We start from the raw sequence: 18,754 nt of genomic DNA on the forward strand, positions 1-18,754 counted from the left end.
TGATTTAACAATGTCCATTGAGAACGCACAATGACTACACCATTAAGCTAAGAATGACGTGAATTATAAGGGTCAATAAACATTGGGTAGTTAGATAGCATAGAGTTAATATACTAGAAATGTTGATGTATTAGTAGCCAACTAATGTTTAGGTAGCTTGCTGACATATATTACCGGTTCATACTGCTGTAATGATATGCTATGCGGTTCATAAGGATAGCGTAACTAACAAATTGTCAACCAATATAACGTATAAGGTAATTTATTTGAAAATACTTTACTTTATAACATTGCTCAGCATTTTCTTAAAATTTGTCATAATTATTTAAATCAATTAATTTGTATCTTAAGTCCAATAAGCATACTACATATTCAATTTACTTCACAAATAGTACAGTTAGTGCGGTTATACTGAGTACATCTACTAAATTTGGTTTTAGCAATTTTTATCTTCTGTTTATATAATGCTGACATCTAAACACTGATGTATTGAGCTTTATAAAAAAAATGTGTCTTTATGACAACTCATAATAGCTATGAATTCTTTATTAGATTGGAATTTTATTTAAATGTATGTATTTATTTAAATGTATTTTTGTACATATTGTTGCCGCTACCGTCTCTTATTACCGAAAAAGGTAACAACACATCCGCCACGCTGATCCTCAAGACATGGGCCCCTCAGGGGTGCGTACTCAGCCCCCTCCTGTACTCCCTGTTCACTCATCACTGCACGGCCAGGCACGACTCCAACAAAGACTTGTCCCGAAGCCACTCCTGCATTATCTTGGCTGTATGCTTAGGGTTGTTGTCCTGTTGGAAGGTGAACCTTCGACTCAGTCTAAGATCCTGAGCGCCCTGGAGCAGGTTTTCATCATCATCAAGGATCTCTTTGTACTTTGCTCCGTTTATCTTTCCCTAGATCCTGACTAGTCTCCCAGTCCCTGCCGCTGAAAAACATCCCCACAGTATGATGCTGCCACCACCATGCTTCACCGTAGATATGGTATTTGCCAGGTGATGAGCGGTACCTGGCTTCCTCCAGATGTGACGCTTGGTATTCAGGCAAAAGAGTTCAATATTGGTTTGATCAGGCCAGATAATCTTTTTTCTCATGGTCTGAGATTCCTTTAGGTGCCTTTTGGCAAACTCCAAGCGGGCAGTCATGTGCCTTTTACTGGGAGTGGCTTCCGTCTGTCCCCTCTACTATAAAGGCCTGATTAGCGGAGTGCTTCAGAGATGTTTTTTTCTTCTGGAAGGTTCTCCCATCTCCACAGAGGAACTCTAGAGCTCTGTCAGAGTGACCATTGGGTTCTTGGTCACTTCCCTGACAAAGGTCCATCTCCCCCTATTCCTCAGTTTGACTCTAGGAAGAGTCTTGGTGGTTCCAAACTTCTTCCATTGAAGAATGATGGAGGCCACTGTGTTCTTGAGACACTCAATGCTGCAGACATGTTTTGGTACCCTTCCCCAGATCTGTGCCTCGACACAATCCTGTATCTGAGCTTTAAGGACAATTCCTTCGACCTCATGGCTTGGTTTTTGCTCCGACGTGCATTGTCAACTGTGGAACCTTAAATAGACAGGTGTGTGCCCTTCCAAATCATGTCCAATCAATTGAATTTACCACAGGTGGACTCCAATGAAGTTGTAGAAATATCTCAAAGATGAATCAAAGGGTCTTTATTTTTATTTATTTTTTATTTGCAAACATTTCTTAAAACCTGTTTTCAATTCGTCATTATGGGGTATTGTGTTTAGATTAATGAGGAAAATGTTTTATTTTATCCATTTAAAATAAAGCTGTAACCTAACAAAATGTGGAAAATGTAGCAAAAGTGAGGTGGGCTATGCTTGTACTCACACAGTCACACACACTCCTCAGTTTAGGTTAGGATGCTTCTAGGGTGACTGCAGTTAGGGCCTAACTTCTCAAGCTTTTCCCACAGGGACTAGATATAGTAAGAGGGTTTGTGGTGCGTTATTTATGTTGTGAACACAGTCTCTCATGAGTCTGTGTGTCTATGAGTACTGACAAAACACAGCGCTTACGTTATCAGAATATAAACCCTGTCACTATGGGAGACCGAGCAGGGTGTTCTGATGGTTGCTATAACACCGAACAGTTGTCAGAAAGATCCTTACATCAGGGTTGTGTGTTGATGTGTCACTATGGAGTTCACTGCAGTCCATTCTGGGTAACACGTTGGTGTAACTTGACAGTGAGTGATGTTGCTCTCCGTAGACGTTGCCCCTAACAACTGAAACAGGGTCAGATATGTGTTCATTCCACCCAATAGGCCCTCATTAATCTTCTGTGGTTAGGAACTATGTTTATCTCCAGCAGGACATGTTTGGCATAGAATAAGAATCAGTTTCTAGCTATATGTGTAGAATAGTGCAGCCATGCTTTAACCTATAAAATGAATGGTTAGGCTACTTCAAGCATCGCACTTCTATTCATGACTCATGTACTCAGTATAATAATATGCCGGTTGACACTGTCTCTGTAGCCTCTTCTCTATTGTCTACATATTGACAAGAGCTGTATATGTTTCTAATGAAACACAATTGTACAATAACCACCCTCTCCAAATCCTCCTGTCGCCCTCAAAAAGCAAAAAACCCACTCTTTCTCTTCTAATTTTCTCTAAAGTGGCTAGCAGCAGCCATTAGCATGCAGGAGTGGCTGGTTTTAAAATAACTGCTCTATAACTGCTTTAGAAGATTGCTACTCTTCTAAAGCGCAATCACCTCTTAAAACCATTTTTCCGCCAGGCAGAGGGACTCCTGATGATGAACACGTTTTCGGCCCCTGCAGTGTTCAACTTAAAGTTATGAGCATCCCAAAATACACCCTATTCCGTATATAGTGCACTACATTTGGCCAGTTCCCATAGGGCTATATAGGGAATAGGGTGCCATTTGGGAGGGAGAGTAAAGTAATGTTACAGTAGAGTAAATGAAGACTTAATGTGGACAATATTAGCTTGTCTGAGTGTCCCTCTGTTTCTCAGTTTAGCAACATTTATAGAATCTTCTCACAGCATTCAAATCCAAGACAAATCTCTCTCTCTCTCTCTCTCTCTCTCTCACACTCTCTGTCTCTCTCTCTCTCTCACTGTCTCTCTCTCTCTGTCTCGCTCACTCTCTCTGTCTCTCGCTCTCTCTCTCTCTGTCTCTCGCTCTCTCTCTCTCTCTCTCTCTCTCTGCATGCTTGGAGTGTTGGTGGATGCTGGGAATTGTGTGAGCGAGTGCGAGTGGTGTCTGGAATTAGATCGCCTGTGTTTTCTTTTTGTTCCCTTTTAGTTTTCCTTTTTCTGTGGATGATTCATTATTTAAAAAATGTATGTGGTAGAATTAGGTATATTGTATTTCTTGAAATTGGAATTGCCCTGGTTTAGGTGGGGATGGCGACCCACATGGGGACCCCATCCCTGTCACTTTGAGATGGCTTCAGGCGTGTTACTGAAGCTACTGTCACTGTGGAGGAGTTTCTGGTCGCCGTAGAGGAGAAGTTAAGCTATGAAAATGTTGCTTATGCGTCGCGGATGAATAAAGCAGTGGTGGTTTTTCTGAAAGAAGAGTGTCTTGTTAATCAGATGATTGAGCCTGGCGTAATTCTTTAAGGCCTGGTCCCAGTGGGCCTGGGCCCACTGATGTAGGGCGAGGTGGGCTGACAGTGGTAGAGCAGCCACACGTACTGAGTTGCAGCTTGTACCAGAGGGGAACATAGCATCTCTGGCGGGCATAAAAACATTATTGTAGGAGGTAAGGATGGATCTGGTGAGCCATTTCCCCAGACTGGTGAGGAGATGCCCAGTACGAATGAAGGGGTACAGGAGGGGGTTCAGGTGGAGGTTGTCTCCCAGGTAGTGGAGGAGAAGTCCATTACGAGTAAGGGAGTACAGGAGGGGGTTCAGGTGGAGCTAATCTCCCAGGTAGTGGAGAAGAAACCTGGTAGGAGTGATGGGGTGCAGGTGGGGAGTATTGAGAGGTATGTGTCAGTGGGCAGTCAGGGATCCAGGGCCTCAGTTGAGGAGGATCAGGAGAGGGATCTGGACATGTCTGATATCCCTGTTGATATGATAGCAGCTAGAGACGACTCAATTTACAATCTAGGTGAGGTAAATGGGTTCCTGTACCACATTTTTGGGAAATCTGTTAAATTGGCAGGTTTTTTATGTTGAAAAGTTTATGAGGTCAGCTGTTGTGTTACAGAAGATGGTGGGGTTAAACCAGCTGAGTGTGAAGAAACGTTTCCGCTTGTGGAAATGTGTTACTGCTGTCACTACAGCAAAACATAGTGGGAAGCGTGGTAAGGTTCAAATTCAATTAAAACAAGGATGATTACCATGCCTCATAGCTTATTTTTTCTCTTTGTCTGGTTCCGTTGTAGTCTCTTCTGTTTTTCCTTTCTCCTCTCTATATGGAGGTTCTAAAGGGGAGGTTCTCTCTATAATAACAGAGGAAGGGACAGTAAGAGAGCTTTTCTACAGGAGATAGGTACATACTGTAGTGATGAGGCTAATGAGGTTGACTGGGTATGTGGTGGGAGGGGCAGCGTATATTCAGTCATGGTACTAATTTCAGATAGTAGTGGCAATTTTGTTTTCGATAGGCTTAGGGGTGACTGTGGTATCCAACAGAGATTGCCATGGCTCGGGTTTTATTGGTCAAGGCAGATTTATGTTTATTTATTTAAAAAAATAATGTTTATGCTGCTAATGAGGATACAGAGCGTATTGTTGTATTTGATCAAATAAGGGTGATCAAGGGGGGTGTATGGTGTTAGGGGGAGACTGGAACTGTACAGTGGATTTTACTGTTGATCGCACTGCTGTAGAACCTCATGTGCCATCAGAAATCTATTAACTGAGTTTGAGCTTTCTGTGTGGGGAGTAAGAAATGCAAAAGTTAGGCAATACACATGGCTAAAAGTTATTGAAGGTTGTGTCAGTGCAGCAAGGTTAGACAGGTTGTATGTATCTGTTCACTACTGTAGTAGGGTTGGAAGGTGTGACATTACTCCTGTGGGTTTTTCTGATCACCATAATGTTACTGTTGATATTCACTTGCCCTGTCCACGAAGGTCATCACCTTATTGGTATTTTCAAATCAAATCACATTTTATTGGTCACATACACATGGTTAGCAGATGTTAATGCGAGTGTAGCGAAATGCTTGTGCTTCTAGTTCCGACAGTGCAGTAATATCTAACAAGTAATCTAACAAATTCACAAAATTACCTTATACACACAAATGTAAAGGAATGGAATAAGAATATGTACATATACATATATGGATGAGCGATGGCCGTGCGGCATAGGCAAGATGCAATACATGGTATGAAATACAGTATATAGATATAAGATGAGTAATGTAGAATATGTAAACATTATTTAAGTGGCATTATTTAATGTGACTAGTGATCCATTTATTAAAGTGGCCAGTGATTTGGGTCTGTATGTTGCCAGCAGCCTCTCCATGTTTGTGATGGCTGTTTAGCAGTCTGATGGCCTTAAGATAGAAGCTGTTTTTCAGTCTCTCGGTCCCAGATTTGATGCACCTGTACTGACCTCACCTTCTGGATGATAGCGGGGTGAACAGGCAGTGGCTCGGGTGGTTGTTGTACTTGATCTTTTTGGCCTTCCTGTGACATCGGGTGCTCTAGGTGTCCTGGGGGGCAGGTAGTTTGCCCCCGGTGCTGCGTTGTGCAGACTGCACCACCCTCTGGAGAGCCTTTCGGTTGAGGGCGGTGCAGTTGCCGTACCAGGCGATTCAGCTCGACAGGATGCTCTGGATTGTGCATCTGTAAAAGTTTGTGAGGGATGTAGGTGACTAGGCCACATTTCTTCAGCCTCCTGAGGTTGAAGAGGCGCTGTTGCGCCTTCTTCCACATGCTGTCAGTGTGGTTGGACCATTCCAGTTTGTCCGTGATGTGTACGCAGAGGAACTTAAAACTTTCCACCTTCTCCACTACTGTCCCGTCGATGTGTATAAGGGGGTGCTCCCTCTTCTGTTTCCTGAAGTCCACGATCACCTCCTTTGCTTTTTAGACATTGAGTGAGAGGACATTTTCCTGATACTACACTCCGAGTGCCCTCCCCACCTCCCTGTAGGCTGTCTCGTCATTGTTGGTAATCAAGCCCACTACTGTTGTGTCATCTGCAAACTTGATAATTGAGTTATGAGTGAACAGGGAGTACAGGAGGGGGCTGAGCATGCACCCTTGTGGGGCCCCAGCGTTGAGGACCAGCGAAGTGGAGATGTTGTGTCCTACCTTCACCACCTGGGGGGCGGCCCGTCAGAAAGTCCAGGACCCAATTGCACAGGGCGGGGTTGAGACCCAGGGCCTTAAGCTTAATGATGACCTTAGAGGGTACTATGGTGTTGAATGCTGAGCTGTAGTCAATGAACAGCATTCTTGCATAGCTATCCCTCTTGATAATAATGATAATTGCATCGTCTGTGGACCTGTTGGGGCGGTATGCAAACTGACGTGGGTCTAGGGAGGCAGGTAAGGTGATATGATCCTTGAATAGTCTCTCCAAGCACTTCATGATGATAGAAATGAGTGCTATGGGGCGATAGTCCTTTAGTTCAGTTATCTTTGCCTTCTTTGGTACAGGAACAATGGTGGCCATCTTGAAGCATGTAGGGACAGCAGACTGAGATAGGGAGCGATTGAATATATCCATAAACACACCAGCCAGCTGGTCTGCGCATGCTCTGAGGACGTGGCTAGGGATGCCATCTAAGCCAGCAGCCTTGCGAGGGTTAACACGTTTAAATGTCTTACTCACTTTGGCCACGGAGAAGGAGAGGGGGGACCCGCAGTCCTTGGTAGTGGGCTGTGTCGGTGGCACTGTATTATCCTCAAAGCGGGCAAAGAAGGTGTTTAGCTTGTCTGGAAGCAAGACGTCAGTGTCCGTGACGTGGCTGGTTTTCTTTTTGTAGTCCGTAATTGCCTGTAGACCCTGCCACATTCGTATAGTGTCTAGGCCGTTGAATTGCGACTCCATTTTGTCCCTATACCAACATTTCGCTTGATTGATTGCCTTGCAGAGGAAATAACTCCACTGTTTATTTTCGGCCATATTCACCAACTTCTTTCCTTGGCTGAATGCGGTGGTTCGCGCTTTCATTTCTATCCACGGTTTCTTGTTGGGGTAGGTTTTAATAGTCACAGTGGGTACAACATCTCCGCACTTCCTAATAAACTCACTCACCGAGTCAGCGTATAAATCAATGTTATTGTCTGAGGCTTCCCAGAAACATTTTCCAGTCCACGTGATCAAAACAATCTTGAAGCGTGGATTCCGATTGGTCAGACCAGTGTTGAATGGTTCTAGGGGTACATGGGTACATCCTGTTTGAGTTTCTGCCTATAGGACAGTATGAGCAAGATGGAGTTGTGATTGGATTTCCCGAAGTGAGGGCGGGGGAGGGCCTTGTGTGCATCGCGGATGTTAGAGTTGCAGTGGTCCAGTGTTTTGCTCGAACAGGTACAACAGTCAATGTGCTGGTAGAATTTAGTTAGTCTTGTTCTCAAATTAGCTTTGCTTAAATCCTCAGCTACAATAAATGCAGCCCCAGGATATATGGTTCCCAGTTTACATAGTTGTCCAGTGAAGTTCTTTCAGGGCCATCAAGGTCTCTGCTTGGGGGTGGGATATACATGGCTGTGACTAAAATCTAAGAGAATTCTCAGTCGGAATTTAGGTAAGGTGAACAGAAGGACTTGAGTTCATGTATGTTGTTATTGTTACACCATGAGTGGTTAATCATGAGGCATCCACCCCGCCCTTCTTCTTACCAGAGAGATGTTTGTTTCTGCCGGTGCGACACATGAACAAACCTGGTGGCTGTACCGACTCTGACAACATATCCCGAGTGAGCCATGTTTCCGTGAAACAGAGAATGTTACAATCTCTGATGTCTCTCTGGAAGGCAAATCGTGCCCTAATTTCGTACACCTTGTTGTCTAGAGACTGGACATTGGCGAGTAATATGATCAGAAGCAGTGGATGGTATGCTCGCCTTCTAAGTCTGACCAGGAGGCCGCTTCGTCTGCCTGTCCTGTGGCGACAACGTTGTTTTGGGTTGGCCTCTGGGATTAGATCCAATGTCCAGGGTGGAGGTCCAAACAAAGGATCCACTTTGGAAAAGTCGTATTCCTGGTTTTAATGTTGGTAAGTTGACGTCACTCTTATATCCAATAGTTCTTCCCGGCTGTATGTAATAGTACTTAAGATTTTCTTGCCTTACAATGTAAGAAATAATACCTAAAAAACAAACAAATTACTGCATATTTTCCTAAGGACTTGAAGCGGGGCGACCATCTCTGTCGGCGCCATCTTGAATGTTTTTTAGTGTTAAGTTACTACATGATGCCATGTTTTGTGAACGTTTTTGTTGTTTTGGGGAAAAGGGAGGGTTATTAAATGAAATGCCCTAATATGTGTGTTTGGTCAACCGTATACTGCTCTGTCTAGTATTGAAGTTAAAGAGACTGTCATGACTCTTGAAGAGGACATCAAATATATTAAGTTGAAGTTGCTCACTCAGGCTGACCCTGGACTAGTCCTGAACTTACAGGACAAGGGACATGAACTGAGGTTGTTTTTACAGGAAAGAGTGAAGGGTGCCTTGATTGGGTCTCACTTTGCTACCCTCAAGGATATGGAGGCACCTAGCGCTTTTTTTTTAACCTAGGGCAATCGACATTGCAAAGCAAACAGATGATCTGCCTTCGTGTCCCTGATGGGAAGGTGGCCACAGATGACAATGAGATGCGCCAAAAAGCAGTGAATTTCTACTCTGCCCTCTATAAGATTGTGATCCTCTCTGTGCTGAACAGTTGTTACATGGACTTCCTCAATTGTGCCCTGAACAGAGAGATGCTTTGGACTCTGACATTACTCTGCAGGAGCTGTCCACTACCAGCTGTTAACTCCCAATTGGATACCACAAAATTGGGGATAAAAAGGGGTAAAAAAATCAATATAATAATAATAATATAAAAGGGGGATTTGGCTCTTCTAAAAGCTGCCAACATGTTGCATTGCTGTGTGCACAATATACAATTATATCTAAGTGTCTCTCAAACAGTTTGAAAGAATATCTGGGGCTCTTGGTCACAAATACCAGTCTTACTGTGTCCCTGACCACTCTATTGTTGATAACTTGTTTCTAATTAGAGATGTTTTACCCATTTGTAAACTGTATGATGTGAATGTGAGATTGCTTTCTTTGGATCAGGAGAAGGCTTTCTACCGTCTTGGATGAGTTTACTGTATGCTGGGGCCTCTTGTATGGTGAAGGTGGGGGTGGTTTGAGCTGCACTTTCCCTATCCATTGGGGTATCAGACAGGGATGCCCAATTTCAGGACAGCTATATTGTCTGACAATTGAACAAAATGCTTTGTTTTTTAAGAGCAAGGCTTATTGTTTTCTCTGTGCCAGGGGTTATGAAGCACTATGATAGCACTGTCTGTGTATGCAGATGACGTGACAGCTTTTATTACAGGGGGTGAGTATGTTAAAGGTCTCAAGGTGTATGAGGGGGTCTCCTCAGCTAGAGTTAATTGGGAAAAGAGTGAATCGCTGTGGGCTGGTTAGCTTCAGATAGGGTCTGTTCCACGGTTACTAGGGGGGCTTCAGTGGGGCAGAGATGGGATGAAGACATTGGGGGTTTTTCTAGGCTCCGATTTCTTTCAAAAAAAAAGCATTGGGAGGGTGTAGTGGATAAGGTGTGTGCCAGATTGTATAGGTGGAAATGGGTGCTACCCCAGCTGTCTTATAGGGGAAGGGTGCTGGGAGCCAATAACCTTCTACCCTGTGGCACAGACTAAAGATTTTACAGCCACTGGGGTGTCAAATCTGATACAAGAGCTTCAATTTCTGACCCTTGTCAATTTCTTCTGGTCTGGACAAAATTGTATTAACGCTGCAGCCCTGTTCCCGCCACTGCACGAGGGTGGGCAAGGCCTGGTGGACATTTCTTCTAGGATCATTGCTTTCCAACTTCAAGCAGCCCAGATACTGTCGTACAGTGACGGTTCTCGCTGGGTCGATACACCCTACACTTTGGCTGCAGTCCAAACACTTAAAAGACACACCCTATCCTCTCAGCCCTCAAATGAAGTGGACACTTCTGATGACGTATCATAACGTCTGATGAGTATACACTTACAGAGCAAGGGGCGAGGGAAGAAGGAAGGATTTTTTGACCGCTATAATTGACCGCTATTGCCCGGAAATTCGTCACTCGTTCATCCCGCGATGATTGTGTTTTCAGCCAACGGTAGCTTGTGGGTGCCTTATATGCGCTACAGTCATTTATGATGGCATGTCTACTTACATTAAATATATAATTATTAATATACGCTTACTGTATGAAAGCTAGCAAGTGAATTAGGTAAATAATGTTATCCTTCTGAAGGTGAATAATGTTTCCAAATTTCCAAAAGCTAACCAAACAAAAACATAATTACTTTTATGTTTGTGCCATCATGTGCATTAGTAGCAGAATTTATAACTTATTTACATTTGTTTTTACTTACACTTCTTTGCGGATGTACAATCATCACGAATTGAATAATGGTGAGTTTCAGGCCCCGAAGTGAACATAATTGTACACTAGCAAACTCGAGGGACTTACGTTGCAAACTTCCCTTGCTTGGCTAATCATTTGGACCGCCCTCCAAGATGGTGACGGGGATAAGGCGAGGGTAAGTGGACGAGGGTGTGTCTTTTATGAGTTTGAACCGCAGCCATTGATGAGGAGAACGGGATGTTTGGACTTAGATAAGCACTGATTCCTCTTAAAACTAGAGGGTGGTGCTTTGTCTGGCCTGACTCCATTCTGTGAGTCTGTTATGCAAGCTTGGAGCATTTTCCACATGCCCCGTAAGGCCGGCACGCCACCAGGAATGTGGCTTTTTCAAGAACCTCTTTTTTATAACATTGTCATCCTGTGCCATCCTATGGGTTCAGCCAGCCTACGTTCATGCCTGTTAGGTGTGGGGTGTACCAAGCTGGGTCATCTGATGTGGAGCAGGAGCAGATCGTTGGAGGAGCTTGCAGAAAGAGCGGGGATCAGATAATCTTGCCTCCTGGGGAAAGTCATAGCTGAGGTCTGTGATTCCTTGCCAGTACTTCATCGGCAGTATGACTGATCCTTCCAACTCTGATCGGTGGAAGGAGGGTCTGGATTATGTGTTCCCTGCCCTGAATGTAAGTGTTGCAGCGGAGGCATTAAAGAGGACGTGGGGATGCTGTTTTCCTTGGATACCCAGGAGCTGGGGGAGTTCAAGGCGTTGGGAAAGAAGGCCATATCCATAATATGTGTAGTGCTACGGGACAATAGTGTCCCGTGCTTCTTCCCTGGACGGGGTAAAATCAACGATGTGGGCGGGTGTTTGGTCCAGGTGTCTCCCCAAAAGGCTGTTGGCGGTCTTTATACAAACTGCCTATTGAAAAGAGGACAGCTGACCTCCAATGGAGGATAATACATGAGACATAGCCACCAATATGCATCTGGTACACCTGGATCCTACTGTTGGAGAGGGGTGTCCATGCTGTGCTGAATCTGAAACTCTGGCGCATCTGTTCTTACAGTGTCCCAGGTTGGTCGGGATCTTTGATCTGATCACTAGTTGGTTATCAGCTCTGGGAGAGGTTTTCACTTCCCAACTGTTTATATTTGGGCCAAAGGTTAATAAAGGTTACATTTAAAATTGTGGCCCAATGTACATGTTTAGTCGAAGGGGTGTAGTTCTTTTACTTAACTTTGTGTCAGGGGCAGCTAAATTAGCAATTTGGAAAACACGAAAGAACAGTATTCGGGCACAGGGGTCTGTGGACGTGGTGGGCATGCTGGAGAAGATGTTGGCTGGGGGTTGAGTTTGCTTATTACAAACTGGTTAATAACATTGGGCTGTTTATGAGCATATGGGGTATTCAGAGTTTGTTGTGTTTAGTTACTGTGGAGGAAGATTTGGTGTTGTGTTTTTAATTGATGTTTAATCAATTTATGTTTTTGTTTGTTTGAGTGTTTATTGTGTTGTGGGCTCCCAGACCCAATAAAAATAACTAATAACTAACTATTTCTCTCTCTCTCTCTTTCCACTCTCTCTCTCTCTCTCTCTCTCTCTCTCTCTCTCTCTCTCTCTCTCTCTCTCTCTCTCTCTCTCTCTCTCTCTCTCTCTTTCTCTCTTTTTCTCTCTTTCTCTCTCTCTCTTCACTCTCTCTCTCTCTCTCTCTCTCTTGCTCTCCCTCTCAGACACTCAGCCAAGGTGGTGAAGGCTGCATCTCAGGTGCTCAGCAGTATGTGGCAGTACAGAGACCTACGCAGCCTCTACAAGAAGGTAAGACATTTTATAATGCTTAATAACGGGATCATAAGAGGGACATTGATGGAGACATGTTGGCTGGTTGGGGGAATGGGGTGGGAGGTTGGGGGTGGAGGCCCCCTTTATTTTGGTTTTCTTTTCCTGTTTATGTTGAAAATCATGATTTATTATTAAATTCTGAATGTATATCTTAATGGTATTTTTTTATTTTGAGTGTCAGCATATAAACATATACATATAAACGTATAAATTAAAATGGATAATGTAACCCCCACCCCCCAACAAAAAAAATTATAAATAAATAAATAATGTAGTATAATAAAAAATAACATAAGATTTCTGATTCTGGACTTATTCGCATATCTTATACATAGTGTATATACACATGCTTAGCTTGGTGTTACAGGGTTGGTTTTAAAGCTTTCTATCACTTTCTAGTCTTGGAGAGTTTTGTCAAGGCAGTTGGATTTGTTTCTGCCCCCACATTATTGGTGTCATCAAATCTCACGACTCATTTAAGATATACACTGAGTGAACAAACTTTAAGAACATCTTCCTATTGAGTTGCACCCCTTTTGTCCTCAGAACAGCCTCAATTCGTCATGGACTTTACAAGGTGTTGAAAGCGTTCCACAGGGATGCTGGTTCTAACACAATACCCCATAATGACAAAATAAAACATTTCTAAAAAATGTAAAACAGAAATACCTTATTTACGTAAGTATTCAGACCTTTTGCTATGAGACTCGAAATTGAGCTCAGGTGCATCCTGTTTCCATTGATCATTCTTAGAGGTATTTCTACAACTTAATTGGAGTCCACCTGTGGTAAATTAAATTGATTGATGTTATTATTTGACCATGCTGGTCATTTATGAACATTTGAACATCTTGGCCATGTTCTGTTATAATCTCCACCCAGCACAGCCAGAAGAGGACTGGCCACCCCTCATAGCCTGGTTCCTCTCTAGGTTTCTTCCTAGGTTTTGGCCTTTCTAGGGAGTTTTTCCTAGCCACCGTGCTTCTCCACCTGCATTGCTTGCTGTTTGGGGTTTTAGGCTGGGTTGCTGTACAGCACTTTGAGATATCAGCTGATCTAAGAAGGGCTATATAAATACATTTGATTTGATTTAATTTGATTGGACATGATTTGGAAAGGCACACACCTGTCTATATAATATCCCACAGTCAACAGTGCATTTCAGAGCAAAAACCAAGCCATGAGGTCAAAGGAATTGTCCGTAGAGCTCCGAGGCAGGATTGTGTCAAGGCACAGATCTCAGGAAGGGTACCAAAACATTTCTGCAGCATTGAAGATTTCAAAGAACACAGTGGCCAGACTGGGGCGAAGGTTCACCTTCTAACAGGACAACGACCCTAAGCACACGCAGGAGTGGCTTCGGGGGAGTCTCTGAATGTCCTTGAGTGGCCCAGCCAGAGCCCGGACTTGAACCTGATCAACCTGACAGAGCTTGAGAGGATTTGCAGTGATGAATGGTAGAAAGTCCCCAAATACAGGTATGCCAAGCTTATAGCATCAAACCCAAGAAGACAAAATACTGAGTAAAGGGTCTGAATACTTATGTAAATGTGACATCCCCCTTAGGAGACTGACAATATTTGGCATGGGTCCCCAGATCCTCAATGTTCTACAGCTGCACCATCGAAAGCATCCTGACCGGTTGCATCACCGCCTGGTACGGCAACTGCTCTGCATCTGACCGTAAGGCGCTACAGAGGATAGTGCGTACGGCCCAATACATCACTGGGGCCAAGCTTCCTCCCATCCAGGAGCTATATAATAGGTGGTGTCAGAGGAAAACACCCAAAATTGTCAGAGACTCCAGTCACGCAAGTCATAGACTGTTTTCTCTGCTACCGCATGGAAAGCGGAACCGGAGCGCCAAATCTAGGGCCAAAAGGCTCCTTAACAGCTTCTACCCCCAAGCCATAAGACTTCTGAACAATGGCCACCAGACTATTTACATTGACACCACCCCCCCCCATTTGTTTTGTACACTGTTGCTACTCGCTGTTTATTATCTATGCATTGTCACTTCACCCCTACTTACATGTACAAATTACCTCGATTATTCTGTACCCCTGCACATTGACTCGGTACCGGTACTTTAGCCTACCTGGTTAATATTTTGTTAACTCTTCTTGAACTGCACTGTTGGTTAAGACGCTACCCATCCCGTTAGCGGGATCATTTTCGTCAGCAACTGCTGAATTGCATAGCGCCACGGTCAAATAATATTATTAAAAAGTATTCATGTTCATGAAATCACAAGTGCAATATTGCAAAACACAATTTAGCCTTTTGTTAATCCACCTGTCGTCTCAGATTTTGAAATTATTCTTTACAGCAAAAGCAATCCAAGCGTTTGTGTAAGTTTATCGATAGCATAACAAAACATTATGTACACTAAGCATTAAGTAGCAAGGTCACGAAAATCAGAAAAGCAAATTAATCATTTACCTTTGATGATCTTCGGATGTTTTCACTCACGAGACTCCCAGTTACACAACAAATGTTCCTTTTGTTCCATAAAGATCATTTTTATACCCAAAATACCTCCATTTGTTTGTTGCGTTATGTTCAGAAATCCACAGGAAAGAGCGGTCACGACAACGCAGATGTATATTCCAAATAATATCCATAATGTCCACAGAAACATGTCAAACATTTTTTATAATCAATCCTCAGGTTGTTTTTAAAATATAAATTCGATAATATATCAACCAGTTGTGTAGGTTTTTCAATAACACCGGGAGAAACAATGGCCGCTTTACTCTGTAGCGCAAAACTCACTCTGAGAACCCCCACCTATCCACTTACGCAATGTGATCTTTCACGCTCATTTTTCAAAATAAAAGCCTGAAACTATGTCTAAAGACTGTGGACACCTTAGGGAAGCCATAGAAAAAGGAATCTGGTTGATATCCCTTTAAATTGAGGATAGGCATGCATAGGAACAGAGAGGTTTCAAAATAAGAGGCATTTCCTGATTGGATTTTCCTCAGGTTTTCGGCTGCAGTATCAGTTCTATTATACTCACATACTATATTTTTACAGTTTTGGAAACTTTAGAGTGTTTTCTATCCTAATCTTTCTATACTAACCTATTCAATTATATACATATTCTAGTTTCTGGGGCTGAGAAATGGGCAGTTTCAAATGGGTACGTTTTTTAGCCAAAAACAAAAATACTGCCCCCTACACGCAAAAGGTCATTCAGGGCTTGTAAGTAATTTTTTACAGTAAGGTCTACACTTGTTGTATTCGGGGCATGTGACAAATAACATTTGATTTGATTTGATATATCAGTTGTATTTTTTTATAAAATGTGTGTGTGTGTGTAATATTCACACAGAAGAACAATGGGGTTTAGATGAGAGGAACAACAAAACAGTACTATGAAATATTTACTGTGAATGTTTCCTAAATAAGACTTTGCTTCGCCCCAAGCCCCAAGCCCAGGGTCTATTGTGTACTGTTAGTCTATTCAAGTTATATCCCCTCTCTCTCTCTCTCTCTCTCTGCCTCTCTCTCTCTCTATCTCACTCTCTGCCTCTCTCTCTCTCTTTCTCTGCCTCTCTCTCTCTCTCTCTCTCTCTCTCTTTCTCTCTCTCTCTGCCTCTCTCTCTCTCTATCTCACTCTCTGCCTCCTCTCTCTCTCTCTCTCTCTCTCTCTCTGCCTCTCTCTCTCTCTCTCTCTCTCTCTGCCTCTCTCTCTCTATCTCTCTCTCTGTCTCTCTCTCTCTCTGCCTCTCTCTCTCTTTCTCTGCCTCTCTCTCTCTCTCTCTCTCTTTCTCTGCCTCTCTCTCTCTCTTTCTCTGCCTCTTTCTCTCTCTGCTCTCTCTCTCTCTCTCTCTCTCTCTCTCTCTCTCTTCCTCTGGAAAAGGAACACTCAGACCCAACTTGATTAGCTGGGTTCTATAGACGTTCTGATCTTTTCAGTGAACACAGCTGTAGTGAATGGGAGTGCAGTGAAGGAGGTTAGAATCCAAGTTATTCTTCAGTTTTTTTAATTCAAATATTTTCAATTCCCTACATGATTTCAGGATGGGTGGACAGTAGTTCATCAATGTTTGGTGTGTGTGGGTGCACGAGCGTGAGTAATACACTGCCCTGTTTGTGTGTCATGGTATCAGCCTTAGGCTGTCCTGTCTACTCCTGTCTGTCACACCTGAATGACCAATGTCACTGACACATACGTATGTAGGATCTTAATTTGATCACCTTGTTGCAGAAGAGCTTTCCTGCAATGCAAGAAATCTAAAACGTGTAGTGTATTTCAAGTTTAAACAGTTTACTGAAATTTGTATTTTCCACTTTCACATTTCAGACTTTTTACAAAACATTTATCAAACCCTACAAAAATGTCCATTAAATATAATCCACTTAATAATTGACATTTCCTGTTGCTGCAGGATTATTTTCCTGCTGTAGCAAGCTGGCTCAAATTAAGATCCTACATCTGTACACAGTCTCTGACAGATTCAACATTAACACATTCAACAAAAGTCTTGTCCCAAAGTCACCCCAGAGAGTGTTCTGCTCTTAGAGTCTTCCGGGGATAGTCCACTCTGCTGCCTAGACTCCCCACTCAATCTGTGCACGTATGAAAGAGGAGAGAGAAAGGGAGTGGAAGGAAAGGGGGAAAAGGAGGAGAGGGACAGTAGACAGCACACCCAGGCAGATGGATGGACAACAGTAGCCCTCGATAGATAGAGTGTGTGGGAATGGTGTATTCGGACTAAAAACCTTATGTTTTTGTCTCCCTGTCCCTAACCAGGGGTACTAATTGAGATGAATACAGGAGTTTACCTCATACAAAGTAGCGAGAAATGAGAGAAGAAATTGATTGACTAGAATGTCTTTGAAAGGACATTTTGATTTTGAGTTCTTGGTACTAGAAGAATGACAGTCTGTCTGTAAAGTCTCCTGTACACGTTAGGATCTATATGAAACATTGATCAGAAAAGCCTTAAACTAGGCTAGTTACAGCACTTAGAGAGGAGTTGGGGAGACCTTGAAATGAGTATGTGTGGCAATGGTTTACGGTCTTAGTAGTGTGTGTGTGTGTGTGTGTGTGTGTGTGTGTGTGTGTGTGTGTGTGTGTGTGTGTGTGTGTGTGTGTGTGTGTGTGTGTGTGTGTGTGTGTGTGTGTGTGTGTGTGTGTGTGTGTGTGTGTGTGTGTGTGCGTGCGTGTGTGTGTAATACTACTAGTACTAGCAGAGTGTGTGTTCTGTTACATGTTTGTGTTAGAAAAGAGGGGAATATAGGATTAGGTCAATAATGAGGTGGTTTGAACTGCCATATCAGAATGCTGTTTGCTTTGAAGTCTGGGGTAATGAGAACATTCACACACAATGTCTCCTCACACAGTGTGTGTGTGTGTGTGTGTGTGTGTGTGTGTGTGTGTGTGTGTGTGTGTGTGTGTGTGTGTGTGTGTGTGTGTGTGTGTGTGTGTGTGTGTGTGTGTGTGTGTGTGTGTGTGTGTTGGTGACTCCACTTACAACTGTTAATCACTTCCTACAGAATATGTAGACAGGGTTTGCCTTGGGGCTAGAGAACATGAGCATGGATCGGAAGCCAAATAAACATATGAAAGTAGAACAGATGCTGATGAGATCAATGAAGACTCCAGTCATCAATAAAACATAAGTTCTGTGTTGTGTCCAAGTATAAGTTCATCAATATGTTATGTTATGATCGCTAGGGTTCTATATCTGTAAATGTGCTATTATTGAATGGCAGAATGTGTGAATTTAACAGTTTGACTTTGCCACTTGGTACGGTTAGCTGAGGGTAAGAATGTAACCACAAACTCATATACAAAGCTATGGATGTCATGACTGACACTGTACCTTGAGGGGCTGGATAAACAGACTGGAGGTGTTGACGTCACAGAGAGGAGATTCTGCTGATCACAAAGATACAACGTTGTCCCTCCTGGACTTGTCTTTTACCTCTTTTTCTCTCTTTTTACAATAACTTTCTCTCCCCACTACTTTATCTATGTCTGTTATCTCTCTCCCCCTCTTTCTCTCTGTCTCTCTCTCTGTCTCTCACTCAGTACTTTCCAGGGTTGTTCAACCCAACACAGACAGTCGGCCAAGTCTTCTTTGTCTGTCCTGATGCTGACACTAAGAACTGCCGGTGGCAGAGGCAGAGGGGCAGAGGCAGAGACAGGGGCAGAGACAGGGGCAGAGACAGAGGCAGAGGGACAGAGACAGAGGGACAGAGACAGAGGGAAAGAGACAGGGGCAGAGACAGAGACAGAGGCAGAGACAGGGGCAGAGGCAGAGGGGCAGAGGGACAGAGGCAGAGGGACAGAGGCAGAGGGACAGAGACAGAGGGGCAGAGGCAGGGGCAGAGACAGAGGC

At 43.4% G+C, this 18,754-nt stretch overlaps 1 protein-coding gene across 1 annotated transcript in view; it reads left to right on the forward strand.

Moving 5' to 3' along the window:
* LOC135522735 (catenin delta-2-like) overlaps window positions 1-18,754 on the forward strand; it is a 401,912-nt gene that overhangs the window by 352,501 nt on the left and 30,657 nt on the right. The window contains exon 21 of the mRNA XM_064949274.1: window positions 12,290-12,374. Within this exon, the coding sequence (XP_064805346.1) occupies window positions 12,290-12,374 (85 nt within the window). The remainder of the gene's footprint in view (window positions 1-12,289; window positions 12,375-18,754) is intronic.

Source organism: Oncorhynchus masou, chromosome 30 (assembly GCF_036934945.1).
Source record: "Oncorhynchus masou masou isolate Uvic2021 chromosome 30, UVic_Omas_1.1, whole genome shotgun sequence".
Classification (NCBI taxonomy): domain Eukaryota; kingdom Metazoa; phylum Chordata; class Actinopteri; order Salmoniformes; family Salmonidae; genus Oncorhynchus; species Oncorhynchus masou.